This window comes from Corvus hawaiiensis, chromosome 23, assembly GCF_020740725.1.
Source record: "Corvus hawaiiensis isolate bCorHaw1 chromosome 23, bCorHaw1.pri.cur, whole genome shotgun sequence".
Lineage (NCBI taxonomy): Eukaryota > Metazoa > Chordata > Aves > Passeriformes > Corvidae > Corvus > Corvus hawaiiensis.
Genome location: NC_063235.1, coordinates 810890 through 838114, shown reverse-complemented (window position 1 = coordinate 838114; position 27225 = coordinate 810890). Strand labels below are relative to the sequence as shown.

At 53.0% G+C, this 27225-nt stretch overlaps 1 protein-coding gene across 2 annotated transcripts; it reads left to right on the top strand.

Moving 5' to 3' along the window:
* The first annotated feature begins 5552 nt into the window (after positions 1-5552).
* On the top strand, positions 5553-23583 carry LAPTM5 (lysosomal protein transmembrane 5). Of its 2 annotated transcripts, none has more exons than XM_048327316.1 (8): positions 5553-5849; positions 11738-11831; positions 15693-15769; positions 16812-16940; positions 18735-18860; positions 19523-19618; positions 22243-22335; positions 22945-23583. In XM_048327316.1, exons 1-8 carry the CDS (start codon positions 5763-5765, stop codon positions 23017-23019), a joined length of 777 nt encoding a protein of 258 aa, XP_048183273.1. In that variant the 5' UTR covers positions 5553-5762; the 3' UTR covers positions 23020-23583. The 2 variants fall into 2 exon arrangements, with proteins under 2 accessions (XP_048183273.1, XP_048183274.1); XM_048327317.1 differs by having other exon boundaries at positions 5564-5849; positions 18738-18860.
* The last annotated feature ends 3642 nt before the right edge of the window (positions 23584-27225 follow it).

Genomic DNA, 27225 nt, shown 5'->3' with positions numbered 1-27225 from the left:
TTGGGGACAGCCCAGGTTAGTGGAAGGTGCGATTGATTCCATTGCTGCAGGGATTTTTTCCCTGAGACACATTCCGAGGTCAAAAGTTTTCTCAACCCGAGCAGGTAAAATGTTTCATTTTGGGGGTACCACTGGAGCATTTTCAATCTCCTTTCCCACCCAAACCATCCCATGATCCTATGAAGTCTCCTGATGGGAAGCTGAACCCAGCACTCGATTTTGTAAGGCTGTATCAGGGCGGGAGGGATCTCTCCATGAATCCCCCATGAATAACAATTCAACAGCAGCAGGGGTTCATTGATTTATCCTCTGGGTGAATACTGAGGCCAAGCTGCTGCCTCCTTTAAACCAAAGGATCCTCCTGTTCCTGCAGAGCTGCGTGAGGAAAAGCGAAAGGAGCGGCTGCCTCGGTCCAGCTGAATGAAAACAATGGACTTTCACCTCTGCGAGCGCCTCAGTCTCCTCCAGATTATTATTTTTTATCTCGGAGCGAGGCAGGAGCCGTGCTCCTGTGAGGTGATGGATAAAATCCAGGAAGGATCCACGGGGAGGCTGCGTGGACATCAAGCACAGCCAAGCTGCCATAAAACACAATGAAGGAATAAAGCAGGGAAGGGAGCAGCCGTAAATCCTGATGGAGGAATAAAGATGGCCCAGCACGAGGAGAAAAGGGATAATAAACGGCCAAACACGCATCAGCACAGACATAAAGCACACCGAGCTGCCGGCTGAAAGTCCCATTAGCAGAGAGGTTCTGGTGTCACTCACAGCGAGCAAAATGATAATTTTGTCTTTGGAGCCCTCAGAGAGCTCCTGGCTGCTGTGGGAGGGGGTGGGGGCCCCTCAAAATTACTCAGTTTACTCAAAAATTAATCATTTCTGACACTTGAAAATCCTTGTGTGGGGTGTTAGGAGCACCTCGAAACCCTGCCAGGCACAGCAGGACAGGCTGGGGATATGGGCAGGGACAGGACAGCAGCTCCAGCTCCGGGGGGGTGACACTGGGAATACTGGGAATATTGGGAATACTGGGAATACTGGGAATCCAGCCCATCCACAGCCCCCTCTCCGTGGGAATCACTCGGCTTTAACGAGGCCAAGTCCGGCACTGCCCTTGAGATGGAGAAACTCCTGGGATGGATCCAGGCGGGGGAGGAGCAGGTGGAGCAGCCCTGGGAGGAGGATTTGGAGGTGGTGGGGGGTAAAACTGGACATGACCCATTCCAGAACCCCCCAGCCCTGAGCTGAACCCAGTGGGCAGCAGGAAAAGGGGGACTGTGCCCCTGTGCCCCCTCAGGTGAGACCCCACCTGCAGAGCTGCCCCAGCCCTGGAGCCTCCAAAATCAAGGACGTGGAGCTGCTGGGGAGAGTCCAGAGGAATCCACGGAGCTGCTCCAGGGCTGGAGCCCCTCTGGAGCCGGGCTGGGAGAGCTGGGGGTGCTCAGCTGGAGAGGAGAAGGCTCCAGGGAGAGCTGCGAGCCCCTTGCAGGGCCTAAAGGGGCTCCAGGAGAGCTGCAGAGGGACTGGGGACAAGGGATTCAGGGCCAGGACCCAGGCAATGGCTTCCCAGTGCCAGAGGGCAGGGCTGGATGGGATCTTGGGCAGGAATTGTTCCCTGGCAGGGTGGGCAGGGGCTGGCATGGAATTGCCAGAGCAGCTGGGGCTGCCCCTGGATCCCTGGCAGTGCCCAAGGCCAGGCTGGACATTGGGGCTGGAGCAGCCTGGGACAGTGGGAGGTGTCACTGTCCATGGGATGGGCTTTAAGGTCTCTTCCCACCCAAACCATTCCATTCTTATAATTCTCTGACTTCTGGAGAAATCCCCACATCTCCCCTGTCCCCCCAACACTTCCAGCTGGGATCTGGCCGTTCCTGGGATTCCATGACTGCACAGCTCCATCCCACCCTTTTTATCCGCATTTTTACCCAACTCCTCATTGGAAAGGAGTTTTTAAAGCCCATTTCCCTTAATTAGGGCACTCCAGAAGCAGAAGCCGCTCCTCAGCCGCTGACCCCGACTCTCCCAGTCCCTGGCAGCAGCAGCTGCCTGAGCCCAGCGGGTTTGCAGCAGGAATTTGTGGTGGCAGCCTCAGCGCTGAGCTCTGCAGAGATTTATTGCACCGCTGGCAAGAAATGCAGCGTTTCCCTCCTTGGGGTTCTCCCGTTGTTGTTCGGCTTCTCCTGGAGGCCAAATCCAGCTCAGCACTGGCGGAGCTCTGGGAAAAACTTGGGAATTTCCTCGTGCTCTGGTTGCCCATCTGTGAAGGCAACACGGACCCAAACTTTGTGTCCCAACCCCTCCTCTTGTCCCTACCACGGGGCAACAAATGCCCCAAACCGTGTGTGCGATGGGCAGAAAGGTTTAGGCAGGGGACCCCTGGCTGCCTTGACGCCTCTGTGAGCAGCCCAGGGGCTTTGGCAGCTCCGATTGATATTTTCATATTTATTTGGAATATTTATATATATTTATATTTTTATATTCTTATTTATTTCTGAAATATATTATATATGATATCGATCATACTGTGTTTTATATTTATATTTATATTTATATCTATATATTTATATTTATGTTTCATATGTTTCATGTTTTATAAATATTTTGTATCTATTTATATTTAGATAATATAATAAATACATCTATAATAATGCATTATCATATTTATATTTATTTATTTTTATTTTATTTGGCTTTTTAAAAATTTATATTTAGATAATATTATATCATATACATTCTTTCTAATATTGTATCATATTATATTATATTATATTATATTATTCACTATATAATATAGTAAAATATAATATTATTATATTATATTATATTTTTAATTTTTGTTGTTATTTTTTTTAATTGTTATTTCTATTTTTATTTTTACTGTTACTTCTATTTTTATTTTTTCATTTCTTTTATTTTAATTTATTTTAATTTATTTTATTTGGCACGTTTATATTTATTTGCCATGTTGGATTTATTCCCGGTGGCTGCCCTACCCTCCAGCCCAGCTTTCCTTGAGGAGCAGCTCACAGAGAGCTGGGAATTCTTCCCTGCTGTGCGGAAAAGGGGCAGGGACTGGTCCCAGCCCCTCCTGGTGCTCTCCTGGTGGGAGATGCTGCAGATTCCAAGGAGAAATTCCAGCTGGAATTGCTGCCAGGAAGGAGTCAGGGACAAGGCACCACAAACCACCTAAAATCCATGCCCAGCATTCCATGAAAAGCCAAGGCCGCGTCCCTGGGAGCACAGTGACTTCCTAACACTTGCGATTGCCAAGGGGACACGGGGCTGGCACTGCCAGGCCTGCAGCGGCCTCCAGCACCAAATCCATGCCCAGCATTCCATGAAAAGCCAAGGCTGTATCCCTGGGAACACAGGGACTTCCTAACACTCGGAATTGCCAAGGGGGACACGGGGCTGGCACTGCCAGGCCCACAGTGGCCTCCAGCACCAAATCCATGCCCAGCATTCCATGAAAAGCTGAGGTTGTGTCCCTGGGAACACAGGGACTTCCTAACACTTGCGATTGCCAAGGGGGACACGGGGCTGGCACTGCCAGGCCTGCAGCGGCCTCCAGCACCAAATCCATGCCCAGCATTCCATGAAAAGCCAAGGCTGTATCCCTGGGAACACAGTGACTTCCTAACACTTGCGATTGCCAAGGGGACACGAGGCTGGCACTGCCAGGCCTGCAGCGGCCTCCAGCACCAAATCCATGCCCAGCATTCCATGAAAAGCCGAGGCTGTATCCCTGGGAACACAGGGACTTCCTAACACTCGGAATTGCCAAGGGGGACACGGGGCTGGCACTGCCAGGCCTGCAGCGGCCTCCAGCACCAAATCCATGCCCAGCATTCCATGAAAAGCCGAGGCTGTATCCCTGGGAACACAGGGACTTCCTAACACTTGCCATTGCCAAGGGGACACGGGGCTGGCACTGCCAGGCCCGCAGCGGCCTCCAGGCCTCCAGCAGGGCCACAGGCCCAGCCTGGGCCGTGTTTTCCGTGTGTTTTTCCAGGCACAGAGCTCGGTTTGGGCCTGGAACACTCAGGCACACAAGGAGAGCTCTGTGCGCCTCTCGGAGCGCCAGGGGCAGCGCGAAGGGAGGAACGTTTGCCGCGCACAGGCAGGGTCAGACCATAAACCCGCTTTTCAGGTCTGCAGGAAATTCCTGATCCTCCTGCACCTCCTCCCAGCCGGGCCCACAACCCGCCTTGGAGGGGAGGAAACCCCTAAAGAAAACACATTTCATGTGGGGAAGGCAGAGCCAAGCCTGTTGTAAAGGAAAGATGCTCAAAATGATCTATTTAAAAAAAACCCCCACATTATTTTTAACCCTATTTATCGTGGGGGGAGGCAGCCCCTAAAAAAAACACATTTCATGTGGGGAAGGCAAAGCCAAACTTGTGTTTGCAACTGGTTTGTAACAGAAAGATGCACCAAATGATCTATTTTTACAAATAAACCTGATTTTTAACCCTATTTATCGTGGGGGGAGGCAGCCCCTAAAAAAAACACATTTCATGTGGGGACGGCAAAGCCAAGCCCGTGTTTGCAACCAGGTTGTAAAGGAAAGATGCTCCAAATGATCTATTTTTACAAATAAACCTGATTTTTAACCCTATTTCTCGTGGGTGGGTGCAGCTCCAGGGGTGCTGGTGGATGTGGTGCCCTCAGTCCTCACGTGCAGCTTTGTGCTTTCCCTGCTGGTGAAGAGATTCCGCTTTCCTGCTCTACCAAGGGCCCAGCAGGGAATATTTGCAGCTGGATTGTATTTCTGAAGCATCCAGGTGGAATCTCTGCATTTAATTCCCTAAAAACAACCGAGAAACCCCTCTGCTGGAGCACTGCTGGGTGCTGTGCTGAGAACACTCCTGGAGGCATCAAACAGAAAACTCAGGGAGTGTTTTTGGGATGCAAGAGCTCGTTTGAGTGTTTGCCCAATTCTCATTTTATTCACCTGCATCTCCCTCCTGGAGTGGTGTCCCCCTGCTGGGACACACCAAACCTTTGTCAGGAAGCCCAACACTCGGAACAATCTGCTCCACAGGGGTCTAAAGGGGGAATTTCTGCCCCATGGGGTGGGGAAAGAGAATTTAAAAAGGAGTTTTTAACGAGAATGGTAATAAATCTCTGCCAAAGAGCACATTTGGGTGAGTTCAAGCAGGGGGGACGCCCCGATGTCCTGCAGTGACAAAGCCACCACGCTCAGATCCTGCTGGTTTCCTTTGCCAGGAGCTGATGACACAAATCCCAGCCCCAGGAGCTGGGACCAGAGCTGCAGACCCCTCAGCCGACATGAGATCTCTGCCATCCTCCCAGAGCCCAGGGCTGCTCCAGCATCAGCTCCCAGTAACAGTTCCAGGGAATGGTGCCTTTGCTGGCGAGGTTCAAAGGGAGGAACTTGGATGCTTCGCTGCAAAAACAGCAGGGTGAGTTCGAGGTGAAATTCCCGACCTCCCGCTTTTGTTCCTGAGGATTTTTGCAGGACAGAGCCACGTCCTGCTCCCGACCCTCCTCTCCTGACACCCCCCGTGCCGGACACCTGAGCAGCGTTTGGGGCTCCAATTTCCCAGCTGCATGTGCTCAAAAAGCCCCCCAGTTTTGCTTTCCTTATGATTGAGAAACCCAAAGGCCTCATGTGACTTTGTAGATGACTTCACACATTCAGAGAGCAGGAAGGAAGCAGAGCTGCTCTCGCTTTGCTTTCTGTGGGGCGGCTGCGAATTCGACCTCATTAACTCAGCAGTGCTCGGAGGGACCCGAAAATGACCCCCCAAAGCCCCCCTGAGCCCCCCAAATGCTGCTGCCTCAACATCAAGACAGCGACAGTGGCCCTGGGGATCTTCCACATGGTGAGTTCTGGGTCTGGAAGGGGGGACCGGGACAGGGAGACAGGAAAACAGAGGTGGAACCTCTCCAGGAAGCACAGTCGTGGTTCACAGGGTTCCCTGACACTGGAATGTTCTCTGCTCCCAAAAGGAAAACCCAATGATTTAAGAGGGATGAACAAAAGAAGGTGGTGGGGGAAAGGGAGAAGCGGAATTCGCCGTGCTGGGAGGGGTTTTGAAGGATTTTTTCCCTGGCTCTGCCAATTGGAGCTCAGGAAAAGTCGCTGTGCTTCCTGTTTTTCTGCAGGAGCTCTGACCCGAGCGTATCCCGAACCTGCAGGGTGGGAATGGGCAGCACTGGCAGTGGGAATGTGGGAGGGATTTGGGAGCTGGATGAGCAGAGGGTGATGGGCAGAGCTGCCTCCTCTGTGTCTCTTTTGGGTTCCATGGGGACCACGGCCGTGTCCAGCTCCCAGGCAGCCAGAGAAGCTGCTCAGGGCAGGGATGGCAGAGCAGGAGAGCCTGGAGGCTCCTCTCTCCCACGCTCCCGGCTGCACCAAGGAGCTTTAGGTGCTTTCAGCCCTCCTGAGGATGTGGTTTCTTGCATGGCTGGATCATTAAAATAATCCCGTGCTGCACAGGGTGTGCACAGTCAGGGGTTGGGGCCTGCAGGGTGAGAACGGGGCTCTCACTCATTCCTTGGACAGAAGAGGGGGAGCTGGGGACCTGCAGGCTGCAGAAATCCCATGAGAATGGCAACTGTGGCATGGGAAGGACATTCCAAGGTCCCCCCTCTTCCCTGGAGCAGCAGGAGCTGCACCATCCCTTTTACCCTTGGAAAACAGGGTCGTTTTTGGATAAGTCTTGTCTTACTTCCATGAGAGAATAACATCGAACATTTTTTTCCCCCTGCCCCTTCTCTCCCTTTCTGATGGCGCAGCTGCAGCTGGGCAGGGGGAAGGAAAGGGAAAAGGGGATTTACACCTCAGCTGATTTGCTCCATCAGCGCTGGGGGCCTGGAGCAGGATAAATTCCTGCTGCAGGTCCCAGGGATGAATCGCAGCCGGGCTGGGTGAGAGCAGAGCCATCAAAGAGCTCTCAGGCTCTGTGGCGATGTCCTGTCCTCCCGTAAATCAGCTCTGCCTCGCTGCTGATCTCTTCAGAGACAGCCGGAATGAATCCTGGGTGTTCTGGAACAAACAGGGAAGGAGAAGGAGGGGAGCGAGGAGAGGATGGGGTTGTGTGATCAGCAAAGCTCCACTGGGTGCTGGGAGGTGACCTGAGGGTGACTTTCAAAGGCAGCACTGAGGAGTTTGTCCTCCCCATCAGCTCCTCCAGCCAGGAACAGGCCTCGAGGTGCTTGACAGAGAGATTCAAGATCAGGGCTGGAAATTTGCTGCTGTGCAGGCTGAGGATTCATTTCCTGCTGGTCCTTGATTGGACCCTTGGGAAGCAGTGTCTGCACTTTGTCTGGCCTCAGCCGCACTCCAGCTCCTCTCTTTGGCAGCTCTGTGACTCACAGAGCAGAAATTCACCTCTGGAGCCCTCCCAGGTCCCGTCCTCACCTCTGGACACGGCTCAGGCGAGCCCAGAGTGGGATTGACTGAGCCCTCACCAGGCTGGGGCTGAGCCAGGGGTCCCACAGAGCCCGAGCTGCTCCTCCCAGAACAGCAAAAACAAAGGAGGCAGCAGGAGAAGATGAAATGTTGTGCAAGGAAACCAGACAGGAACTAACAGCACTCCTCACTTCATCCTCACCTGCCACAGGAGCCACCTGGAAATTCGAGAGAGAAAAGCTGAAGCTCTGACAGTGCAGCGTTCACGTGTGGTGCTCTTTGTGCTGGGCGTCCCCTGCTCGTGTCAGAGCCCCGCAGCACCCAGGGCACCCTGCCCCTGTGTCCCCTGTGTCCCCTGTGTCCCCTGTGTCCCCTGTGTCCCCTGCCCGAGCACCCTGTGTCCCCTGTGTCCCCTGTGTCCCCTGTGTCCCCTGTGACCCCTGCCAGAGCACCCTGTGTTCCCTGTGTCCCCTGTGTCCCCTGTGTCCCCTGTGTCCCCTGTGACCCCTGCCAGAGCACCCTGTGTCCCCTGTGTCCCCTGTGTCCCCTGTGTCCCCTGTGTCCCCTGTGACCCCTGCCCGAGCACCCTGTGTCCCCTGTGTCCCCTGTGTCCCCTGTGTCCCCTGTGACCCCTGCCAGAGCACCCTGTGTTCCCTGTGTCCCCTGTGCCCCCTGTTCCCCAAGGCTTCAAGCTCCCCGTGCAGAAGCCCCCATTGTGAAGCCGAGGAGGAGCAGCCTCACCCCAGGGCCGTGTGCACGAGGATAAATCACTCGGAGATCAGTCAAGCTGCAAATATTTCAGGAGAATAAAGGCACAAGAGGACCTCTGAGAGCAGTTTAACCCCAGTGCAGCTGCAGCAGGGTTACCCCCAGGGAATGGGGGCTGTGTGTGGGTCAGGTTCTGCCTTTGAGACACCCCATTTTATCTGCCTTGAGTTAATGGCTGGATTTCGCTCAGTCCTGCATTATTTCAGCATATCACGGAATCACAGAGTGTCCTGAGCTGGAAGGGACCCACAAGGATCGTCAGTTCCAGCCCCAGGCCCTGCACAGACACCCCAAATCCCACCCTGGGCATCCCTGGCAGCGCTGCCCAAACGCTCCTGGAGCTCTGGCAGCCTCGGGGCCGTGCCCATTCCCTGGGGAGCCTGGGCAGTGCCCAGCAGCCTCTGGGGGAAGAACCTTTCCCTGCTCTCCAGCCTGAGCCTGCCCTGGCCCAGCTCCAGCCGTTCAGTTCCTGGGAATTCAAATTTTTTCCACCAAGATACGTGAAGCTCCTTTTACACAGAGGCAGCAACAGGATGAGGGGAGTGCTCCAGAAGTTCCAGGTGGAGGAGATAAGGGAGGAAGGGCTGGGGACTGACAGTGAATTGAGTACCTGGAAGTGAAATCTCCTATTTTAAACCTGCCTGTCTCCTGCTGTGACACCGCAGAGGGAAAGGGAACTGGGTACTTGTGTCTCTGAAACAAGAAGTTTTCAGTTTCTGCTGGAGCTGAGGGGTGGATCTGCAATGGGAGCAGCTGAGCAAGGAGTGCAGGGCAGGCACCACGTCCATCCTCCTCTGCCTTCTTCCCAAAAGGCCCCTCTGCAGAGGGTCCATCCCCTTGGATGTGCGTTCCCTGCAGGAATACAGAGGGTGCCACATTCCAGTGCCAAAGGCAGCTGCTGCAGAGGCGTCCTGGTGCTGGCCCAGCTCTCCATGCCCAGGGGAAGGCCTGGAGGTCTCTGCCTGCTCACAGCTCAGTGCTTCTTTCTTTCTACACAAAATGGAAAAGTTTCAACCAACTTTTGCCTTAAAAGTCTCCTGAACCTCTCAGGCTGGGCTGGGGTTTCCTGCTGTGCTCTTACCTTGTGTGCCTGCACTCGGTCTGGCTTCTGTTGCTCATTTCCACACCAGCAAGGAAACCAGTGCCCCTTTTCTCTCCAGCAGACATCACAGAGGGTTCTTCACGCTGAACTTCAGCCTCTGGATCTGCTGTGAATGGGATGGGAGCATTTGGGATTCGCTGTCCTGCTCTCACCCACTTGTCTTTCAGGAGCAAAACTGATATTCAGGGCCCAGCTCAGCCATTTTGCTCAGGCCTCCTTTTAAGTGAAGCCTGAAAAAGCAATTTCTGCCCCTATTTCCCGCACTGGCAGTTGAGGGGTTGGACCAACAGCAGAAACAAGGGAAGCAAAACCTCTCTGGGAGCTGGAAGATGAAACCTCTCAGCCACCTCGCAGCCAGGTGTGATCTCCATGTGTCTTCATTAAGAGATCCCTCCCCAGGGACACCGGCAGCTGCAGAGACACTTTGGATGGATGCAATTTCATCCTTGACAGGGCTCAGGGCTGCCGAGGGAGCTGAAATGCTGTCCCATTACGCTGAACTCGTGTTAACTTTGTCATGTCCTCGTGGTAATGAGAGCTGGGTATTCCTCCTTTTCCTGTCAGCTCACGAGCAAATTGCAAAGTTCATTTACTTGATGGGAAAAAAGGGAAGGCAGCAGAGCGACTCTTGGACAAGCTGGTATCAGACAGGCCCAGGGAAAGCCGGACACATCCTTCCTTCTAATTCAGACTCAGGACTTTAAATTCAGAGGGACAGGGAGGGACAGGGGTCCCCTCTGCAGCAGCAGTGTGGCTTGGGGCTGCTCGCTCTGGGAGTGCCACAGCTCTGCTGGAAGCTGCAGCTGCAGCTGCGGGCTCAGAAAGTTGATGAACTCGGTTTTGAAGAGTTTCAAGGTCTTCTGCAGAGGACACAGGCAGAGGGAGGGGCCATGCTCAGCTCCTGCCACCTCCCAGCCTCGCTTTGCCCTTTCTGGGGCAAGGCAGAGCCTTCCCTCACACGGCTCCTTTGCAGGGCAGCTCAGCACCCCTGGCTGGGCATTCCCACTGCCCAAACCCTGTCTGGATCCCTCTGAAAATCCAGAACCATCCCCTGCTCCCTGCCCAGCCCCGGCAGCAGCTGTTGTTTTGCTGTTCCCAACACCCCCAGTTTGCAAACACGAGCCCAGACCACAGCGGTGCCGCTTCCTCCTTGCCCGCGGCGCTGCTCGGGGCCGTGGTTGAAGTGAAAGGTTGGTGCAGCCCTGGTGAAAAAGTTGTTTCTGCTCTGCCCGAGGTGGTGCTGATGTGGGTGGCAGATAGGGTCTGGATTCCTGCAGCACTGCAGGGCCAGAGGGCTCAGGGTCACAGGATGGGGCAGCTCAGAGGACCCCAGAGGGTCACTGGTGCCACTCCCCGCACCAGCAGGGCCATCCCAGAGCACAGGGCCCAGGAGTGTGTCCATGTGGCTCTGGAATATCCCAGGGAGGAGATTCCAGCCCCCCTCTGGGCTCTGTTCGGGGCTGGGCCCTGCCCAGGGCAGCAGTTCTGCCTCCTGTGCAGGGGAATTGCTGGGCTCAGGCCCTGCCCGGTGCTCTGGTGCCACTGCTGGGCCCCGGAGCAGAGCCTGGGCCCTGCCCTGCGCCCTTCCTGCACACAGGGACACCCAGGGACACCCAGGGATGGACAGGGACACCCAGGGACAGCCAGGGATGGACAGGGACACACAGGGGACAGACAGGGTGCCCAGAGCAGCTGGGGCTGCCCCTGGATCCCTGGCAGTGCCCAAGGCCAGGCTGGACATTGGGGCTGGGAGCAGCCTGGGACAGTGGGAGGTGTCCCTGCCATGGCAGGGGTGGGATGGGATGAGCTTTCCAATCCCTTCCAACCCAGACCTTTCTGTGATTCTGTGATTCCATGGAGATCTTCTAAGCTGGGCTCAGACATGGATTTTTCCCTATTAATCATCCCCGTGGGGGTGCAGCAGTTCAGGGCCAGGACTGAGCCCACAGCTCTGGACCTCCCTCCATCTCCCAGCTCGTTAAAGTCAGGACAGGATGAACCCTGGTGTCCGGGGTTTGATGCTCCAATTGGAAAACTTGGAGAAAATCATTCCGATTCAGTGTGAAAAAAGAACATTTGGAGACTTTCCTCAAATAATAAAAGAAGGAAAGTGATGGTTTTGTCACTGGAGTGGCACAGCCGCACTTACAGGGAGATCTTTAATCTTTTTGTGTTTCCTTTTACACTCTGGAGCACTGGAATTGCATTTCCCTCAACTCTAGAGCAAAATTTCAAAGCGTGGAGCCAGGATAGAAACCATTGAAACAAACCCCACTGACTTTGTTATTTCTTCGTCCTCCTTCTGCTGGCACTGAAATCCAAAATATGAAGAAAGTGGTAGCTTTTGTCTCGGAATTTCCTGGAATTTAAACCCTTTGTGTTCGGCTCCCTTGGAGACTCATCCCTCCAGTGTTCCCTGGAGATAAATTCACTGCTGGGAATTTGGCCCGAGAGCCCTGAACTGTGTCTTTTGCTTTGTTCTCCAGGTCATGAGCGTCCTGCTGCTGATCGAGTATTCCCTGGAGGTGGCCAATGGGAAGGGCTTCTGCAAAGACCTGGCCAAGGATTACTATAGAATTGGTGGGTCCTGGGAGTGCTGGGAAGCAGCTGTGGGGCCGGGAGGGATCCCTCAGTCCTGCAACACTCCCTCTGCCTTTCCCACCAGAGAAAATTGGAATTCAGAGCAGATGGGCCCAGCTTTGGGGTTTGCTTTAGGCCAAGGCTGTGTTGGGTTGTTGGAGGTTAATGGGGAGCCCAGAGAAGTTTTTATTTCAGAGGATCAGCCCAAACTCTGCAGCACCCTCCAAGTCCTCCAGCTTCCTCTGGAATCTCCTTTGGATTCCCCTGGCAATCCTGGTTTTCCTTCCTCTGCCTTGTCCCCAGCTGAGAATCAGTCCGGCCTCACACACACTCCTGGCTTCCTTCACATTCTGGGCATTTCCAGGGAATACTGAAGTGTCTGGGAACTCCTCAATGGACAGTGGGGACAAATCCCACCCCACACTAATCCCATGGATGTGTGGGCTGTGGGACATTGCCACCGACACCCCTCCATGCCATGGAGCCATTCCCATGGAGCCACTTCCATGGAGCCATTTCCATGAAACCGTTCCTCTAGAGCCATTCCTGTGGAGCCATTCCTGTGGAGCCACTTCCATGGAGCCACTCCCATGGAGCCAATTCCATGGAGCCATTTCATGGAACCATTTCCATGGGGCCATTCCCATGGAAGCATTTCCATGAAACCATTCCTGTGGAGCCATTCGTGTGGAGCCAATTCCATGGAACCATTCCTGTGGAGCCATTCCCATGGAGCCACTTCCATGGAGCCATTCCCATGGAGCCATTCCTGTGGAGCCATTCCCATGGAGCCACTTCCATGGAGCCATTCCCATGGAGCCATTCCTGTGGAGACATTCCCATGGAACCATTCCCATGGAGTCAAATCCACGGAGCCATTCCCGTGGAGCCATTCCCATGAAGCCACTTCCACGAAACCATTCCCATGGAGCCATTCCAGTGGAGCCACTTCCATGGAACCATTCCCATGAAGCCACTTTCATGGAGCCATTCCCATGGAGCCATTCCCATGGAGCCACTTCCATGGAGCCACTTCCATGGAGCCATTCCCATGAAGCCACTTCCATGGAACCATTCCCATGGAGTCAATTCCATGGAGCCAATTCCATGCAGCCATTCCCACGGAGCCATTCCCGTGGAGCCATTCCCATGGAGCCACTTCCATGGAACCGTTCCCATGGAGCTCCTGCCTCCCAGCTGGACAGAGCTCTCTTCCCCCATCCCCAGATTTTCCCAGCTCCTGGTGTATTTTTCCGGAACATTGGTGGCTGGAAGCGGCAGCCAAGCTGTCCCATCGCTCACAATTCCTGAAGGATCGAATTCCTGTGGAAGGATCCAGCTCAGATCCTTGCAAAGGCCTGGAGCAGTCCCATGAGGTGCCATCTAAAACCCAGCTCTGAAGCCTCCGATGTTGCCCAACCAGGACGTTCTGCGGGAGCTGCTTGGAAACAGCAAGTGCAGGGGGGGTTTCCTTTCTTGCGTCATTTTCCATGTAAAACCACAAGCTGAGATAACCCCAGGAGCAAAAAAAGGAACCCAGGCTCCCTCCCTGCCCTGTCCGTGGCCACGGAGAGGAGAACACAGCCCCTGGCAGCCAGGAATTGCTGTTCCCTGCTTTTCCAAAGTGGCTTTCCCTGTCCATGGAGGAGGAGGAGGCTGAGAACAAATTCCTGCACATTCCAAACCCTCCTGTCCCCAGGGCAGCAGTCAGACATAGGCAAAAGCACCAGACCAGCAGCAGGCGCTGCCTGGTGAGCTTAGAAAAGCTGGGCTCACGTTTTTCCAAGGAAAGAGGCACCACTGGGGTCCCCCAGGGCTGTTTGACAGCAGCACTCGAGGCTTTGGTTCATCCACGAGAATCATGGAATGGTGTGGGTGGGAAGGGACTTCAATCACCCCGGTCCAAGGTGAAGGGCATCAGCAGTGAGCAAAAAATGGGAACTTGTGTGAGTCCTGCTGCTGGGAGCCCGAGCAAGGGGCAGTGCCATGGCTCCCACCTTTCCCACGGGGCGTTATTCCCAAACATTCCCGTGGGGGGATGGAGGCTCTGCTCAGCTCAGCCTCCAGTGCAGGGTGCAAAGCCCTTCCTGCAGAGCTTTCCCGGGGCGGGAACGGGGAACGACCCGGCAAGATGGGGCTGGGATCAGCACGAGGAACCCGGGAGCTTCCGTCCGTCCGTCCGTCCGTGCATCCACCCCTTCCTGTAAAACGTGTGCCCACCTTCCACTTTTCATGCGAATTGAAGAACTTGATGCAAGTGCGACCTCAAGGGCTTCCTTCCTCTTTCGGGGTTTGGTTGCTTTGCTGTTGGGTGGGGATATTTGGGGTTGGTTTTTTGTTTAGTTTGGTTTTTTGGTTGTTTGTTTGTTTGTTTGGTGTTTTGGTTGGGTTTTTTTGGGATTTTTGTTTGTTTGTTTTTTGGGGTTTTGGTTGGTTGGTTAGTTTTTTGTTTGTTGGGGTTTTGGGCTTTATTTGTTTGGTTGGGGTTTTTTTGGTTGTAATTTTTTTGGGTTTTTGTCCGTGGCACCAACCCATCCCTGTTGCCAGCAGGGAGGATGGCTCTGCTTTTTGGGAAAAAACATCTCGTGGGAAGTTGTTGTCCCTTGGTTTTCCTTTTCTTTCCATCCTTTGTGTTTGTGGTGTTTTTGTTTCTTTGCTGTTTTGTTTGGGGGGTTTTGATCCGGGTTCTGCTTGGAAAATCCAGCTAGGCAATTAGCTGGCAATGGCCACGTCCCAATTAATTAGGGATTCTGCCAGAGAGCTGGAGCAGAAGCCCATGGAGAGAGAGGAGCAGGGAAACACAGCTGGGCTGGGACCCAGAAAATCCTGGGATGAGGAGAGAAATCCTCTCTGGGCAAACTCCTGAGTGTCAGTGCTGGGAGAAGCCATGGGGAAAAGGCTTTGGGAATTTGGGCTTTAATGGGATCGGGATTGGCTCCTTTGGGAGTTTGGGCTTTAATGGGATTGGATTGGCCCCTTTGGGAGTTTGGGTTTTAATGGGATTGGGATTGGCTCCTTTAGGGCTGGTCCCACAAAAGCTGAGTCTGGGTCCTTTGTTAAGCTCTGTTTTGGGTTTAGGCTGTTCCCTGTTAATCTCTGGCTCTTTGTGCGCCACATCCCCGCCTTGGTTCTGCTCCCCTACACCTCAAAGGTGGGGTTGTTGTTCTGCCTTGGAATTCCAGCTTTTCCACACGCCTGGGAGCAGAGGGAAAGCAGCAGTGGCTGCCTTTGGAATGAGCTGCCCTTTGTGTTCCTGATTCTCTCCAGGAGGGAAAATTCCTTCCAGGCAAAGGTTGAGCAGGGAGCTCCATGGATATAAAAAATCACCCCCTGCACCCAAAGCAGCTGCCAAAAATCACCCTCAACTCCCTGACGTTGATTTTTGAAGTGTCCCTTGCACCCCGCAGCTGCAGGGTTGGGGAGAGATCCCCCCCGACCCTCCTTGGCCTCACCAATGGTTGGGGGGTTAAAATTCCTGCTCTTCTCTGAGAGATCCCGAAGACCCTTCAGCACTTCCCTGCTGGTTCCTTTGTCTGCCTTTGAGTCTCTAAAGAATTTCCAGCTCAGAGCTGTGAGCCAAAAGCCCTCTGCTTCTTTTGGTTTATACTTCATTTTGGAGCCTGGGATATTTAACGTTTCCATCCCTCGAGCTCACAACCTGGCCGGGTGGACACCGGGACTTCAAGAGAGGTGAGAAATGGGTATAAAAAGGGAAAAGAGGGTTAATTCCAGCTGCACGGCATTAATTCCTCCACAGACACAATTCTTTGTGCCAGGTTCAACTCTCCCTTAGGGGTGTGATGGAGTTGGGACATCTTTTGGTGATGTGGTGATTCCTTTTCTTGCTTTTGTCCTTTTCAGCTGATGTCACCACCAGTTTCCTGCTGATCCTCGTGTTGTTTGTCATCAGCTTCCACCTCCTGCTCGGGGTGCTCAAGGTACATTCCCCACAAATGACATTGAGGGGTTCAGGGTTTGGATGGTGCTCACTGGAATGATGGTCAAAAAAAAAAGCAGAAAAAACCTGCCAGAATCAGAGAATCACATAGGAAAAAAACAGCTAAAAATCCCAGAGTCCTACAGGAAAAAAAGGCAGATAGAAACCCCATAATCACACGGGAAAAAAGCAGAAAAAAAATCCCAGAATCCTACAGGAAAAAAGGCAGGAAAAAATCCCAGAATCCCAGAATCACATGAGAAAAAAAGCAGAAAAAAAATCCCAGAATCCTACAGGAAAAAAGGCAGGAAAAAATCCCAGAATCCCAGAATCACATGAGAAAAAAAGCAGATAAAAATCCCAGAATCCCAGAATCACATGAGAAAAAAGGCAGATAAAAATCCCAGAATCCCACGGGGAAAAAGGCAGATAAAAATCTTTCCTGGTTCCAGAGCAGGAGGGGGACTGGTTTGAAGCCTCAGGTTCTTGTGAAAAGCTTCAAACACCCAGATTTACCAAATCTGGGCAACATTTCCATCCTGGCTGTTTTGGGTGTTAAATAAAGGAGGTTTTATGATTTAGAAAGGTTTTCTTGCCTCATTTCCTCGCTCTGTTGCAAGTCAGGCCCTGTGAGAGAACTGTCCCGTGTTGCACCAGGGACTCATTTCCCAGTTCAGGAGGAGGAACAATGAGGGCCTGGGGTGGAAATCCCAGGGATCTGATGGTGGTGGAGTTCTAAGTATTCAGTTCCACCCAGATAACCCAGCTCTCCCTCTATGGAGGGAAATTTTAGGGACAGTGGGATGAAAACTCTGATGGGAACAGGTGTCAACATCACAGAGTGGGAATTCACAGGAATTTTCCAAAGGGGTGAAAAAAATCAGCGTGGATGCCCTTTCTTTCTCTGGATCAGTTGTCACTGGAATCAGAAATTCCAGGGAAGCGTTAATTCTTGGAGCACCATGTGAGCCCTTTCAAGTGTTGAGAGCTGCTCTCATTTCACACTCGGAACGGAAATAACCGGCACTGCTTCTCCTCCTCAGAAGAGGGAGCGGTTCCTGATCCCCTTCCTGGCCCTGCAAGTCATCGATTTCCTGCTCAGCCTCCTGACCATGTTCAGCTCCTACATCCAGGTCCCGGCGATCCTCTCTGTGTCCTCCCTGGGCCACACGGTGGGTGCCAGCTCCTCCTGGGGGGCTCCTGGCTTTCCGGGAGCTGGGGGATCCTTGGAACAAAGGATCCTTACCTGGGGCTGTGGTTTGTCATGGAATCCTTTAGGGTGGGATGAAGGATCCTTACCTGGGGCTGTGGTTTGTCATAGGATCCTTTAGGATGGGATGAAGGATCCTTACCTGGGGCTGTGGTTTGTCATGGAATCCTTTAGGGTGGGATGAAGGATCCTTACCTGGGGCTGTGGTTTGTCATGGAATCCTTTAGGGTGGGATGAAGGATCCTTACCTGGGGCTGTGGTTTGTCATGGAATCCTTTAGGGTGGGATGAAGGATCCTTACCTGGGGCTGTGGTTTGTCATAGGATCCTTTAGGATGGGATGAAGGATCCTTACCTGGGGCTGTGGTTTGTCATAGGATCCTTTAGGATGGGATGAAGGATAGTTATCCTGGGCTGGGGTCTTCATGGAATCCTCCAGGATGGAAAAGACCTCTAGGATCCTGGAAGGCTGGAATGAAGGATCGTTCCCTTGGGCTGTGGTTCTCCATGGAATCCTTTATGTTGGAATAAAGGGTTGTTACCTTGAGCTGTGGTTTGTCATAGAATCCTTTAGGATGGAAAAGACCTTTAAGATCCTGGAAGGCTGGAATGAAGGATCGCTCCCTTGGGCTGTGGTTTGTCATAGGATCCTTTAGGCTGGGATGAAGGATCGTTACCTGGGGCTGTGGTTTGTCATAGGATCCTTTAGGATGGAAAAGACCTTTAGGATCCTGGAAGGTTGGAATAAAGGATCGTTCCCTTGGGCTGTGGTTCTCCATGGAATCCTTTAGGTTGGGATGAAGGATTGCTCCTTTGGGCTGTGGTTCTCCACGGAATCCTTTAGGCTGGGATGAAGGATCGCTCCCTTGGGCTGTGGTTCTCCATAGGATCCTTTAGGCTGGGATGAAGGATCGTTCCCTTGGGCTGTGGTTCTCCATAGGATCCTTTAGGCTGCAATGAAGGATTGCTCCTTTGGGCTGTGGTTCTCCATGGAATCCTTTAGGTTGGGATGAAGGATTGCTCCTTTGGGCTGTGGTTCTCCATGGGATCCTTTAGGTTGGGATGAAGGATCGCTCCTTTGGGCTGTGGTTCTCCATGGAATCCTTTAGGCTGGGATGAAGGATTGCTCCTTTGGGCTGTGGTTCTCCATGGAATCCTTTAGGTTGGGATGAAGGATCGCTCCCTGGGGCTGTGGTTCTCCATGGGATCCTTTAGGCTGGGATGAAGGATCATTATCTTAGGCTGTGGTTTGTCATGGGATCCTTTAGGCTGGGATGAAAGATTGTTACTTTGGGCTGTGGTTCTTCATGGCATCCTTTAATTTGGAAAAGACCTTTAGGATCCCGGATCCAGAGGTGAGGTGGTTTCTCGTGGCTGGAGCCAGGCTGCAGTCCTTGGAGGCTGAAGGAAAGCAGTGGCAGCTGGAGCAGTTATTTCCCGTTTATTCCCCCCGGTTGGGAACGCGGATTTCCTCCTGGCTTTGGGGGAGGTGGCTCTGGGTGTGCCCCTGGCAGGAGGGGGTTGCTGGAGACCGACTGGCATTGTCACTGCTCCGGCCAGAGGGTTCTGTGGAGCTCGGATGAAGCCCCACAAACGGTTTGCTCACTCTTTGGGCCAGAAGTGAAAGTTTGGGTTGAATTTAAGGGGATTCAGTGGCTTGGACTCGGTGTGACCAATCACAGGCCCTGTGCAAAGTGTGAAGAATCGGCAGAAGTGACCCAATGTTGTCATTGTAACCCAATTCCTGTCCCCCTCAGCAGGGCCACTCCAGGATCCCTCTGCTGGCGCTGCAGCTCCTGGATTTCTGCCTGAGCATCCTCACCCTGTGCAGCTCCTACATGGAGGTGCCCACCTACCTGAGCCTCCAGCCTGCCGACAGTGGGGTACGTCTGGACCCAGGTCTGCTCATTTTCCACACTGGGAATTCCGATAAATCCCCTTTCCAAGGCTGTGCAGCTTCTCTGACCCCCCTGGCACATCCAGAACTGCTCAGTTTGATGACAACAGAGGGTTTCCCGTGTTCTCCCCGGTGCTGTTCCCGACTGACAGCTCCCGTGTTCCAGAAAAACTCACCGTGGTTTTCCTTGTAGGAATCTGGTGGATGCCAGATGCAGAGCAGAGTGATTCAGGGAGAAATGCCTCAAATTTCATCTTTATTAAACAGTCATGTTTGATGAGTCCCACCCCAGTGCTGCTCTGAACTGGTGGAATCATCACATCCCTAGGGAAGGATGGAGACACCGATTTCAGGCCCTAGGATCATGGTCCCAAGTTTCTCCCTCCAGAGAGAAGAGCAGGAAAACCCCTGGTGGGCTGGTGGCAAAAGTGGAAATTGAAATTTTAAAAGTTCTCATTTAAATAGAAATTTAAATAGAAATTGCCCAAGGAGTGGAAGCAGCAGGAGGGAAACAATATCCCAGTGATCCCGCTGCTGGTGGAAATCCTTCGTCCCTTGTTCTGCCTGAACCCTGAGCCCCTCTCCGTGGGTGCCCCTGGCACAGGGAACGAGGGTTTGGGGCTGAGACCTTCTCCCTTCTCCCCCCAGGGCACTCTGCCAACCCTGCAGAGGCTGCCAGCGGAGGAATACACCAAAGTGATGATCACCTTCACCATCGCCTTCCTGGCCGTGCTCTTCCTCAAGGTAAAGGGCTCTGGAATGAGGCTGTCCCAGGAAAATTCAGCTTTAATTCCCAAATCTGCCTTGTTGGGCTCTCCTCGGGCGCAGTGGGAGCTGTGCCTCAGCGTGCTTTATCCTAAGATTATCCAAATCCCTGCCTTTACACTTCTGTGGGAGCTACAAAGCAAAACCCCTCTTAAATCCCCAAATTATCACTGCCCATCGCCCCCCAGAAGGAAAAAAAGGTGGAAAACATCCCCAGCCAAGTTCTCTGCTGTGATGTGCCAGAATAAATGAGATTATAGAGCAGCAGGTGAGGTCTTCCCCTGGCTGAGTGGCTGTTCCTCTGGTGGGAGCAGACATTCACTGGTGCTCTCCACACCGATGCTCCCAAAGTTCCTTAGAACCAGGAGCTAAACGCTGCTGGTGCCTCGGGAGGCTCCACTGGGAGAGGGTTTCTGTTCCTCTGTTGTTCAGTGGCTCGGAGAACTGATTTCTCACCGAGGAAAACCAGATTTTTCAGGTACTTGGGCAGAAAGTGCTGCCTGTGAGTCAGAAAACATTTAAATCCTGAGGCTCCCAGGTGGGCCCGGTGAGCCATGGCGAGGGGGAGCTCGGTGTGGATGCGCTCTCAAACCCCGTTTAACGTTTGCACGGAATGCGCAGCGGGAGCGGAGGTAACCCCGGGCCCCAGCTGGCAGGAACCTCCCTGACCTGGCAAACATCGGGATTTTCCACAGCTTCACCCACAAAATGCCGGACTTGCAGCCGGTTTTTGTGCTGGGGCTGTAAGAGGAGGGATGGGGGGGATAATCAAACGCCCAGGTCCTGCTGAACTCCCCCAAAAAAGCCATCAGGACCCCAATCCTTTCATCCCACTGCCAATCCCTCACCTCTTCCACGGGTCAAAAACCCATGGAATTCTCTCCCTGCAGCCTCCCAGCCCCGGGCAGGGTGGGGCTGGGGCCGTGTTACCTGTGGTGGCAGGACTGGCTCAAAATTCCTTGGAAAAAGCATTCCAAGGGTGGGCGATGCTGACGTTGCACCTCAAGGCAATTCCCTGTGCTGCTCCGTGCGCCCACGAGTGACCCCAAATCCGTGGAATGACTGGGGTTGGAGGGAGTTTAGGTCCATCTCATCCCTGCCACGGCAGGGACATCTTCCACCATCCATGGCTGCTCCAACCTTGCCTGGGACACTTCCAGGGGTGGGAGGTGGGCAAATATTCCATTAATCCTTATCTGACTTCGGAATCACAAAGCCCTCCAGCACCCCAGGGATAAGAAAGCCGGAATTAAGGGGAATAAAGCATTCCTTGTGGTTTTAATTTATTTCCAAACCAAAAGCAGGGAATGCATTCCTTTGCTGTGTGATTTTAATTTTTAATTTTTAAATCAAAATCAAGGGATGCATTCCTTTGTTGTACGATTTTAATTGTTTTTAAAACCAAAATGCGTTCCTTTGGTGTGTGATTTTAATTTATTTCAAAGCCAAAATTGGGGAATGCCTTCCTTTCCATAGGATTTTATTTTCAAACCAAAATCAGGGAGTGCGTTGCTTTCTCGTACGATTTTCATTTATTTTCGAAACCAAAATCAGGGAATTCCTTCCTTTGTTGTGTGATTTTGATTTACTTTTATTTTATATTTACTGGGTTTTTCCATGGGTGAGTGGAGTTTTCACCCGGTTTCTATGCCAGCTCCAGGTTTGCTCTCTGGATGAAGAGGCTTTGGAAGCAGGAAGGGTTTTGCACTATTCCCAAAAGATGCTCAGAGTTTGGATTTTCCTCCAACCTCTGGCATTCCGAGATGGATTTTTTCAGCTCGGATATTCCATTCCTTTTTTCTCCTTGTCTTGGCTTCGTGTCAGCACACGCAGCCCTCATTGTCCTGGGAATGCTGAGCCGCCCTCCTCGCCTTCGGGATCTGTGACTCCCTGTGTTCCCTGAAAATCCCGGCTGTTCCCGCGCGCGTTCCCAGGCCAACCCAAACACCGGGCACACGACTCCGCTGTGCTGCTCGGAGCAGGGAAAATATTGATTTAACGGGGCCAGTTCCACAGGCCCCGCTTCTTTCCCTGGGCCACAGCCCCTCAATCGATCCTTTTTCCTCAGAAAAGCTCCACTTGTTGCCTCTGATAAATCCATGGGGTGCCCGGAGGTCCTGTCAGGGAGGTGGAGCTGGGGCAAAAATGGGATTTTTGGAATGAAGGGATTTTTGGGGCAGTCCTTGGATCTCTGTGGTGCCTTTGGTGCTTTCCTGAGGCATCCAGTCTTTGTAACCTGCTCCGAAAAACGTGGATTTCCTCTCCTACCTCAGGATATTGTGGTCTCAGAGGTCCCAGTGCTGAGTTTTGATGGGTTTATGTTTAATCACTCCATATTTACTGGATTACTGATCCCAGTCCCATCCCAGTGTGGTTCATCATCACATTCCTAGGGAAGGATGGACACAGATTTAAGGCTCTGGGATCATGGCCCCAAGTTTATCCCTCCAGAGAAAAGAGCAGGAAAATCCCTGGCGGGCTGGTGGCAAAAGTGGAAATGCCCTTTTTGCCCTGCAGTGCAATGGGAAAATGCCCTTTTCCTTCCCCTTTCCCTCTTTTCCTTCCCCTTTCCCTCTTTTCCTTCCCCTTTCCCTCTTTTCCAGGCCTACATGTTCAAGTGTGTCCTGAGCTGCTTCAAGTACATCAAAGCCAGCAGGAGGGAGGAGGTGAAAGTGGATCCACAAGCTGTGGAAAAGGTGAGGAAAAATGGATTTATTCCGTGAGCAGGAATCCTTCAGACTGGTGATCCTTATCCCTGCTTTTTTGGGGTCTGAGAGAATTCCCAGCCCTTCAAATCTGCAGCAGCAAGCGCTAATAATCAGTTTTTAATTAAATTATATCAGTTTAATTTTACTTCCGTATTAAATCTTTAAAGTCAATGAGCAAGGAAGGTGAAACTCAGACACGGCAGATAAATGGGAATGGATTCCGTGATCCCTGATGCAGGGATTTGGGGTTAATTCCAGCTGGACTTCAGCTTCTGTCCCTAAAAGTGTTTAAAAACAGCTTTTTCTTCACCTTTCTGTCTGAGAGTTTTGGGTTTTCGGCGTTGTAAGGATGGATGGGAAGGAAAGAGGGAGGACATGGAATGCTGGGATTCATTCAGGAGCCCTGGGCCCTTTATCGTCCAGGGAACGGGGTGGGACTGGCACAAGGTGGGTCTGGACCCCGCTGCCCCCAGCTCTGCTGGGTTCCTGCCCTTCGTGCCCTAAAACCCTCGAGGTTCTTTGTCCCTGCGTTGGTCCAGGCTGGGAACCCTCCAGGATGAAACCCTGGGATCCGTAACCGCGGCTCTTCTCTTCCAGGCCGTGCTGCCGTCCTATGAGGAAGCCCTGGAACTGCCTTCCAAGGACTGCCCCCCTCCCTACGTGACCATCTGAGCCCAGCCCAGGGGAGAGGTGACCCCGAGGGCTGCTGGTGCCTCTCCCCCCGGCAGAGTCCCACTCCTCACTCCAGAGCCATTCCCAGCTTATCCCAGCTTGTCCCAGCCGGATCCTGCTGGGAACCGCTGGAGCCTTGTCCCACTCTGGCACCTCAATTTCCTGACCCTGGCACCGGTTCCCAGCCCTGGAATCGGGGATTTGGCTGCTGTGGGCTGCAGGGCTGCGCAGGCCCTGCCAGCTCCGCTCGGTGCCACCGCGATGCTGTTTCTCCTCTGTCCCAGCAGTGAGGCCTTTAGGAAGTGGAACTGGGGGGGTGGACAGGGAAGGAATTTTCTCTGGGGTAGCCCAGCCCTGCAGCCAGAATTCCTACAGCAAAGGGATCAGCCGAAAATCCCACAGGGATCGCAGCTCTCCCCCTGCTTGTGATGATTGACAGCAACCCGGAATATCCAGCCCAGCACTGCTCTGCCACTTCCCACCTGAGCGGGTGCATCTTCTGTGCTTTCAGTGCGACCCCAAAGACGAGTTTCAATTAAAAAACAAATGTTAATGGCTTCCAAACCGTGGGCCTGCTTTCTGGGCGGTGCTGTCTGACAGCTGAGTGAAGGAAGAAATAACTTGATTTCTAAACAAATGAGTGAGCAAAAAATGATCCCAGAGTTCTCTGCTCCAGCTGGACATTCCAAATGCCCTCAGCTGCTCCTCCAGACCCTTCCCCATCTCCCTCCTTGGTTGCTCTCTAACCCCTTTAGACCTTTTTCCTATCACAACACCCAAAACTGCACAAAGTTTTTGGGCCACCCCAGCCATTTCCAGCACAGAAACAACCTCAGGCACTCCTGGGCCAGGCCAGAAGGGAGGAGCTGCGGGAATCCAGGCGTGGATGGAGGAGCAGAGCCTGGCAGGTGGGCAGTGGAGCGGCAGGAACGGTGCCCAGGAGGCAGCTCTGGCCCAGGGGCAGCTGTGGGCATGGGGAACAAACAAGAAGTGATCCCCGTGAAATGAGCGTGACCCATAAAACACACAAACGAGGCCCAGCCACAGGCAGCCTCTCCTAATTCCAGCAGCAGCCCTGGGGGTGGCTGGCAGCTGGAAGGACAAACAGCAACTCCTTTGATCCTGGGTTATTTTTAAAGCCATTTCCTGCCTCCCCAGCCCGTCCTTTGCATCGTTTGTCGGACGCTTTGCTCTGATCCCGCTGATGTAATTCCACTTTGCCAGGGTGGGAAATGGGGATGCAGGAGGGTGGGAGGGGCCCCTCCATCCCTCAAACCAGAATAGGAACATGGTGGGGGGAAAACACAAAAATTGGAGCTTTTGTCACCATTTCTCTGAGGGGGTGAAAAGTGGAGCTGGGAATGCAGCTTGGAACACTCACCCGGAGCATCAAAGGAAGCCAGGAGCAGGCAGGAATTACGGAGCATTTGGAGTTTGCTGGAGGCTGGAGGGCAGCAGAGCTGTGTTTACTACAGCTCCCGGTTTGTTTAGAGAGAAATGAAAACCAGCAGCAAACAACCCCGAGTTTGGCTGCTGCTCCCTTCCCAGCCTTTTTATTCTGCCTCATCAGAGGGACTCTGGCACCCTCCAGATCCCTTTGGGGAAGAATTTCTGGTCCAGTTCTCCAAAAAACAAAAGACAAATCCAGTATTTAACACATGGCATCGTTAGGGTTGGAAAAACCTTTAAGGTCCTCAAGTCCAACCATGGTCACCACGAAACCACATCCTGAAGTGCCCAATCCATGCATTTTTTGAGCAATTCCAGGGATTTGGCTCCATCCAGGCAGCCTGTGCCAATTCCTGACCACCCTTTCCATGATGAAATTTTTCCTAATATCCATTCAAAACCTCTCCTGGCAGAGGTGATTTCCTCATCCTGCCTTCTGCTGGAGCTCCACTGGAAGTTTGGGAACACCTTGAGCTCCCTGATTGCCTTTTTTCCCCCCAGAAAACTGTCCCATTTTTCTGGGTCATTTCCACGGCAGGGCCTCAGGGGCTGCTGCTGCATTTTGATTTTAGCACTCGGGTTTGCTGCAGGGTGAAATTCCCACCAAGATATTAAATGCACTCGGGGGGTGTTTGTTGGGAATGGGGAAACCCAAAGCTCAAGTGCAGTTCGGAACTAAAACTCCAGCAGAACGAACGGCACGAAGGAGATGCACCACGGGAAATCAAACATTGTTTTTCCTGGCTTTTCCCAGCTGGTCAGCATTTCCAGGAAGGGCTGGGATGAAGGAAGATCTGCAGTTATGTCGTTTATTCCATCAGGGGTGTTTGGCTGCTGACAAATGAGGAGCTGCCACCTCTCCCAGCTTTAATTTTGCTCTCATGTTTTAACGTTAGGACTTTCAGGACTCATCCTTAAGCTGGACTTTGCTGCTCCTGCCCCAAGTCTGGCAGATTTGGCACTTTGAAGGTGGAGGAATCCAGCAGAGTGGAATTCTGTCACAGGGATTTGGCAAAACAGGGATTTGCAAACCAGGAAATTTGTCCGGAAAACAACGAAGGATCCGAAGGAGAACGAGGAAACCGTGAGGAATTTGGGGAATCTTGCAGAGCTTTGAAAGTGAAGGAAAACCAAAGCTCTCTCCTGCCTGGGTGCAGAGGATCATTCCCAGTTGTCCATGCTGGGGAGGACAAACTGCAGCTCCCGAGCTCATGTTGGAGTTTGGAATCTCAGAATCCTTGAGGCGGGACCTTCTGGGATCACCAAGTCCTTCTATCCCCCAGCAGCACCACGGCCACCACTGCCCGTGTCCCCAAGGGCCACCTCCACGGCCTCTCAGCACCTCCAGGGATGGGGCTCCACCACTTCCTTGATTCCACCTGAGCCAACATTTCTCAGCCCTTTCCCCGAGGAAATGTTCCCAAATATCCAATCTCAACTTCCCTGGCCCAGCCTGAGGCCGTTCCCTCTCCTCCTGTCCCTGTTCCCTGCCAGCAGAGCCCGACCCCCCCGGCTGCCCCCTCCTGTCAGGGACTTGTGCAGAGCCACAAGGGCCCCCCTGAGCCTCCTTTGCTCCAGGCTGAGCCCCTTTCCCAGCTCCCTCAGGAATTCTCCAGCTCCTTCCCAGCTCTGTTCCCTTCCCTGGACACGCTCCAGCCCCTCCATGTCCTTCTTTTCCAAAACTGCCCCCAAAATTCGAGGTGTTGACCTCACCAGTGCCCAGCACTCTGAACGGGGACTCTGAACCTTTTGTCTTCAGCAGGAGCAAGGTGAGACCAAAATGTTCTGGTTTTCTATCAGTGGAAGGAAAGTGGGGATTTGGTGTCTTAAAGCAGCACTTCTGGAGTCGGGATCCATGGATTTGAGGGTGTTGGAGGAGGAAAAGCCTCCCCGTGCCAGGACACGTGAAGGCCACAACAGCGGCAGGGGCACGCTGGGGCCGGCACGGGCCGTCCATGGGTTGTGTGTTTACCTTGCAGCCGGGCTAGGGAAGAGCTCCAAATGCACATTTTCCTCCTGAAATATTGACTCCAGTGTTTCCCTGCTCGGGGCCCGGGCAGAAATGATGTTTCATATTTTAAAAATAAACACGGCTTTTCCAGAGGCGTCAATGCAGCCCCAGAGCTCCCAGCACACCTCTGCCTCGCGCCCTCTCTGCGAGGCTTTAATGCTGCTTGTGTGCCACAAGCTCTGCTGGTGAAAATATCCACCTGAAATGTATTTATCTTTGCTAATTAACAGCAGAATGACACAGAGCAACTTTATATTTCCCCCGCAAGAACAGCCATAGAGGCTGCATTTATGGAGGGCTCTGAATGATCCCCATTCATGGCGAGGAAGAGCTGTCTGCACCAAGGGATCCTTGTGTGCAGGGCAGGGGAACAGGAAGAATCCCAGCCCAGACGGGTCCAGGGCAAAACCTCCCAGATTTCAGGGGTTTATTTCACTCTGGGCCCTGATGGTGGACGGGGGCAGTTCTGTGTATTTGGGGAGCAAAGGCTGTGTGTGAACACTCAAGGGGATCAGGGAACAGGGACTGAGGGCTTTGCACCGCACTAAACCCGTGATTTTATAAATGTACCCTTCCGGAGAGGAAGGGAAGGGGTGGAAGGGACCTTAAATCCCATCCCACCCCTGCCATGGCACGGACACCTCCCACTGTCCCAGGCTGCTCCCAGCCCCAATGTCCAGCCTGGCCTTGGGCACTGCCAGGGATCCAGGGGCAGCCCCAGCTGCTCTGGCAATTCCATGCCAGCC

Coding starts and splice junctions, on each gene's coding strand:
- LAPTM5 (XM_048327316.1), top strand. CDS start 5,763: ATGACCCCCCAAAGCCCCCCTGAGCCCCCCAAATGCTGCTGCCTCAAC. Junction 11,832..15,692: donor CAAGGATTACTATAGAATTG/GTGGGTCCTGGG, acceptor TGTCCTTTTCAG/CTGATGTCACCACCAGTTTC. Junction 16,941..18,734: donor TGTCCTCCCTGGGCCACACG/GTGGGTGCCAGC, acceptor TGTCCCCCTCAG/CAGGGCCACTCCAGGATCCC.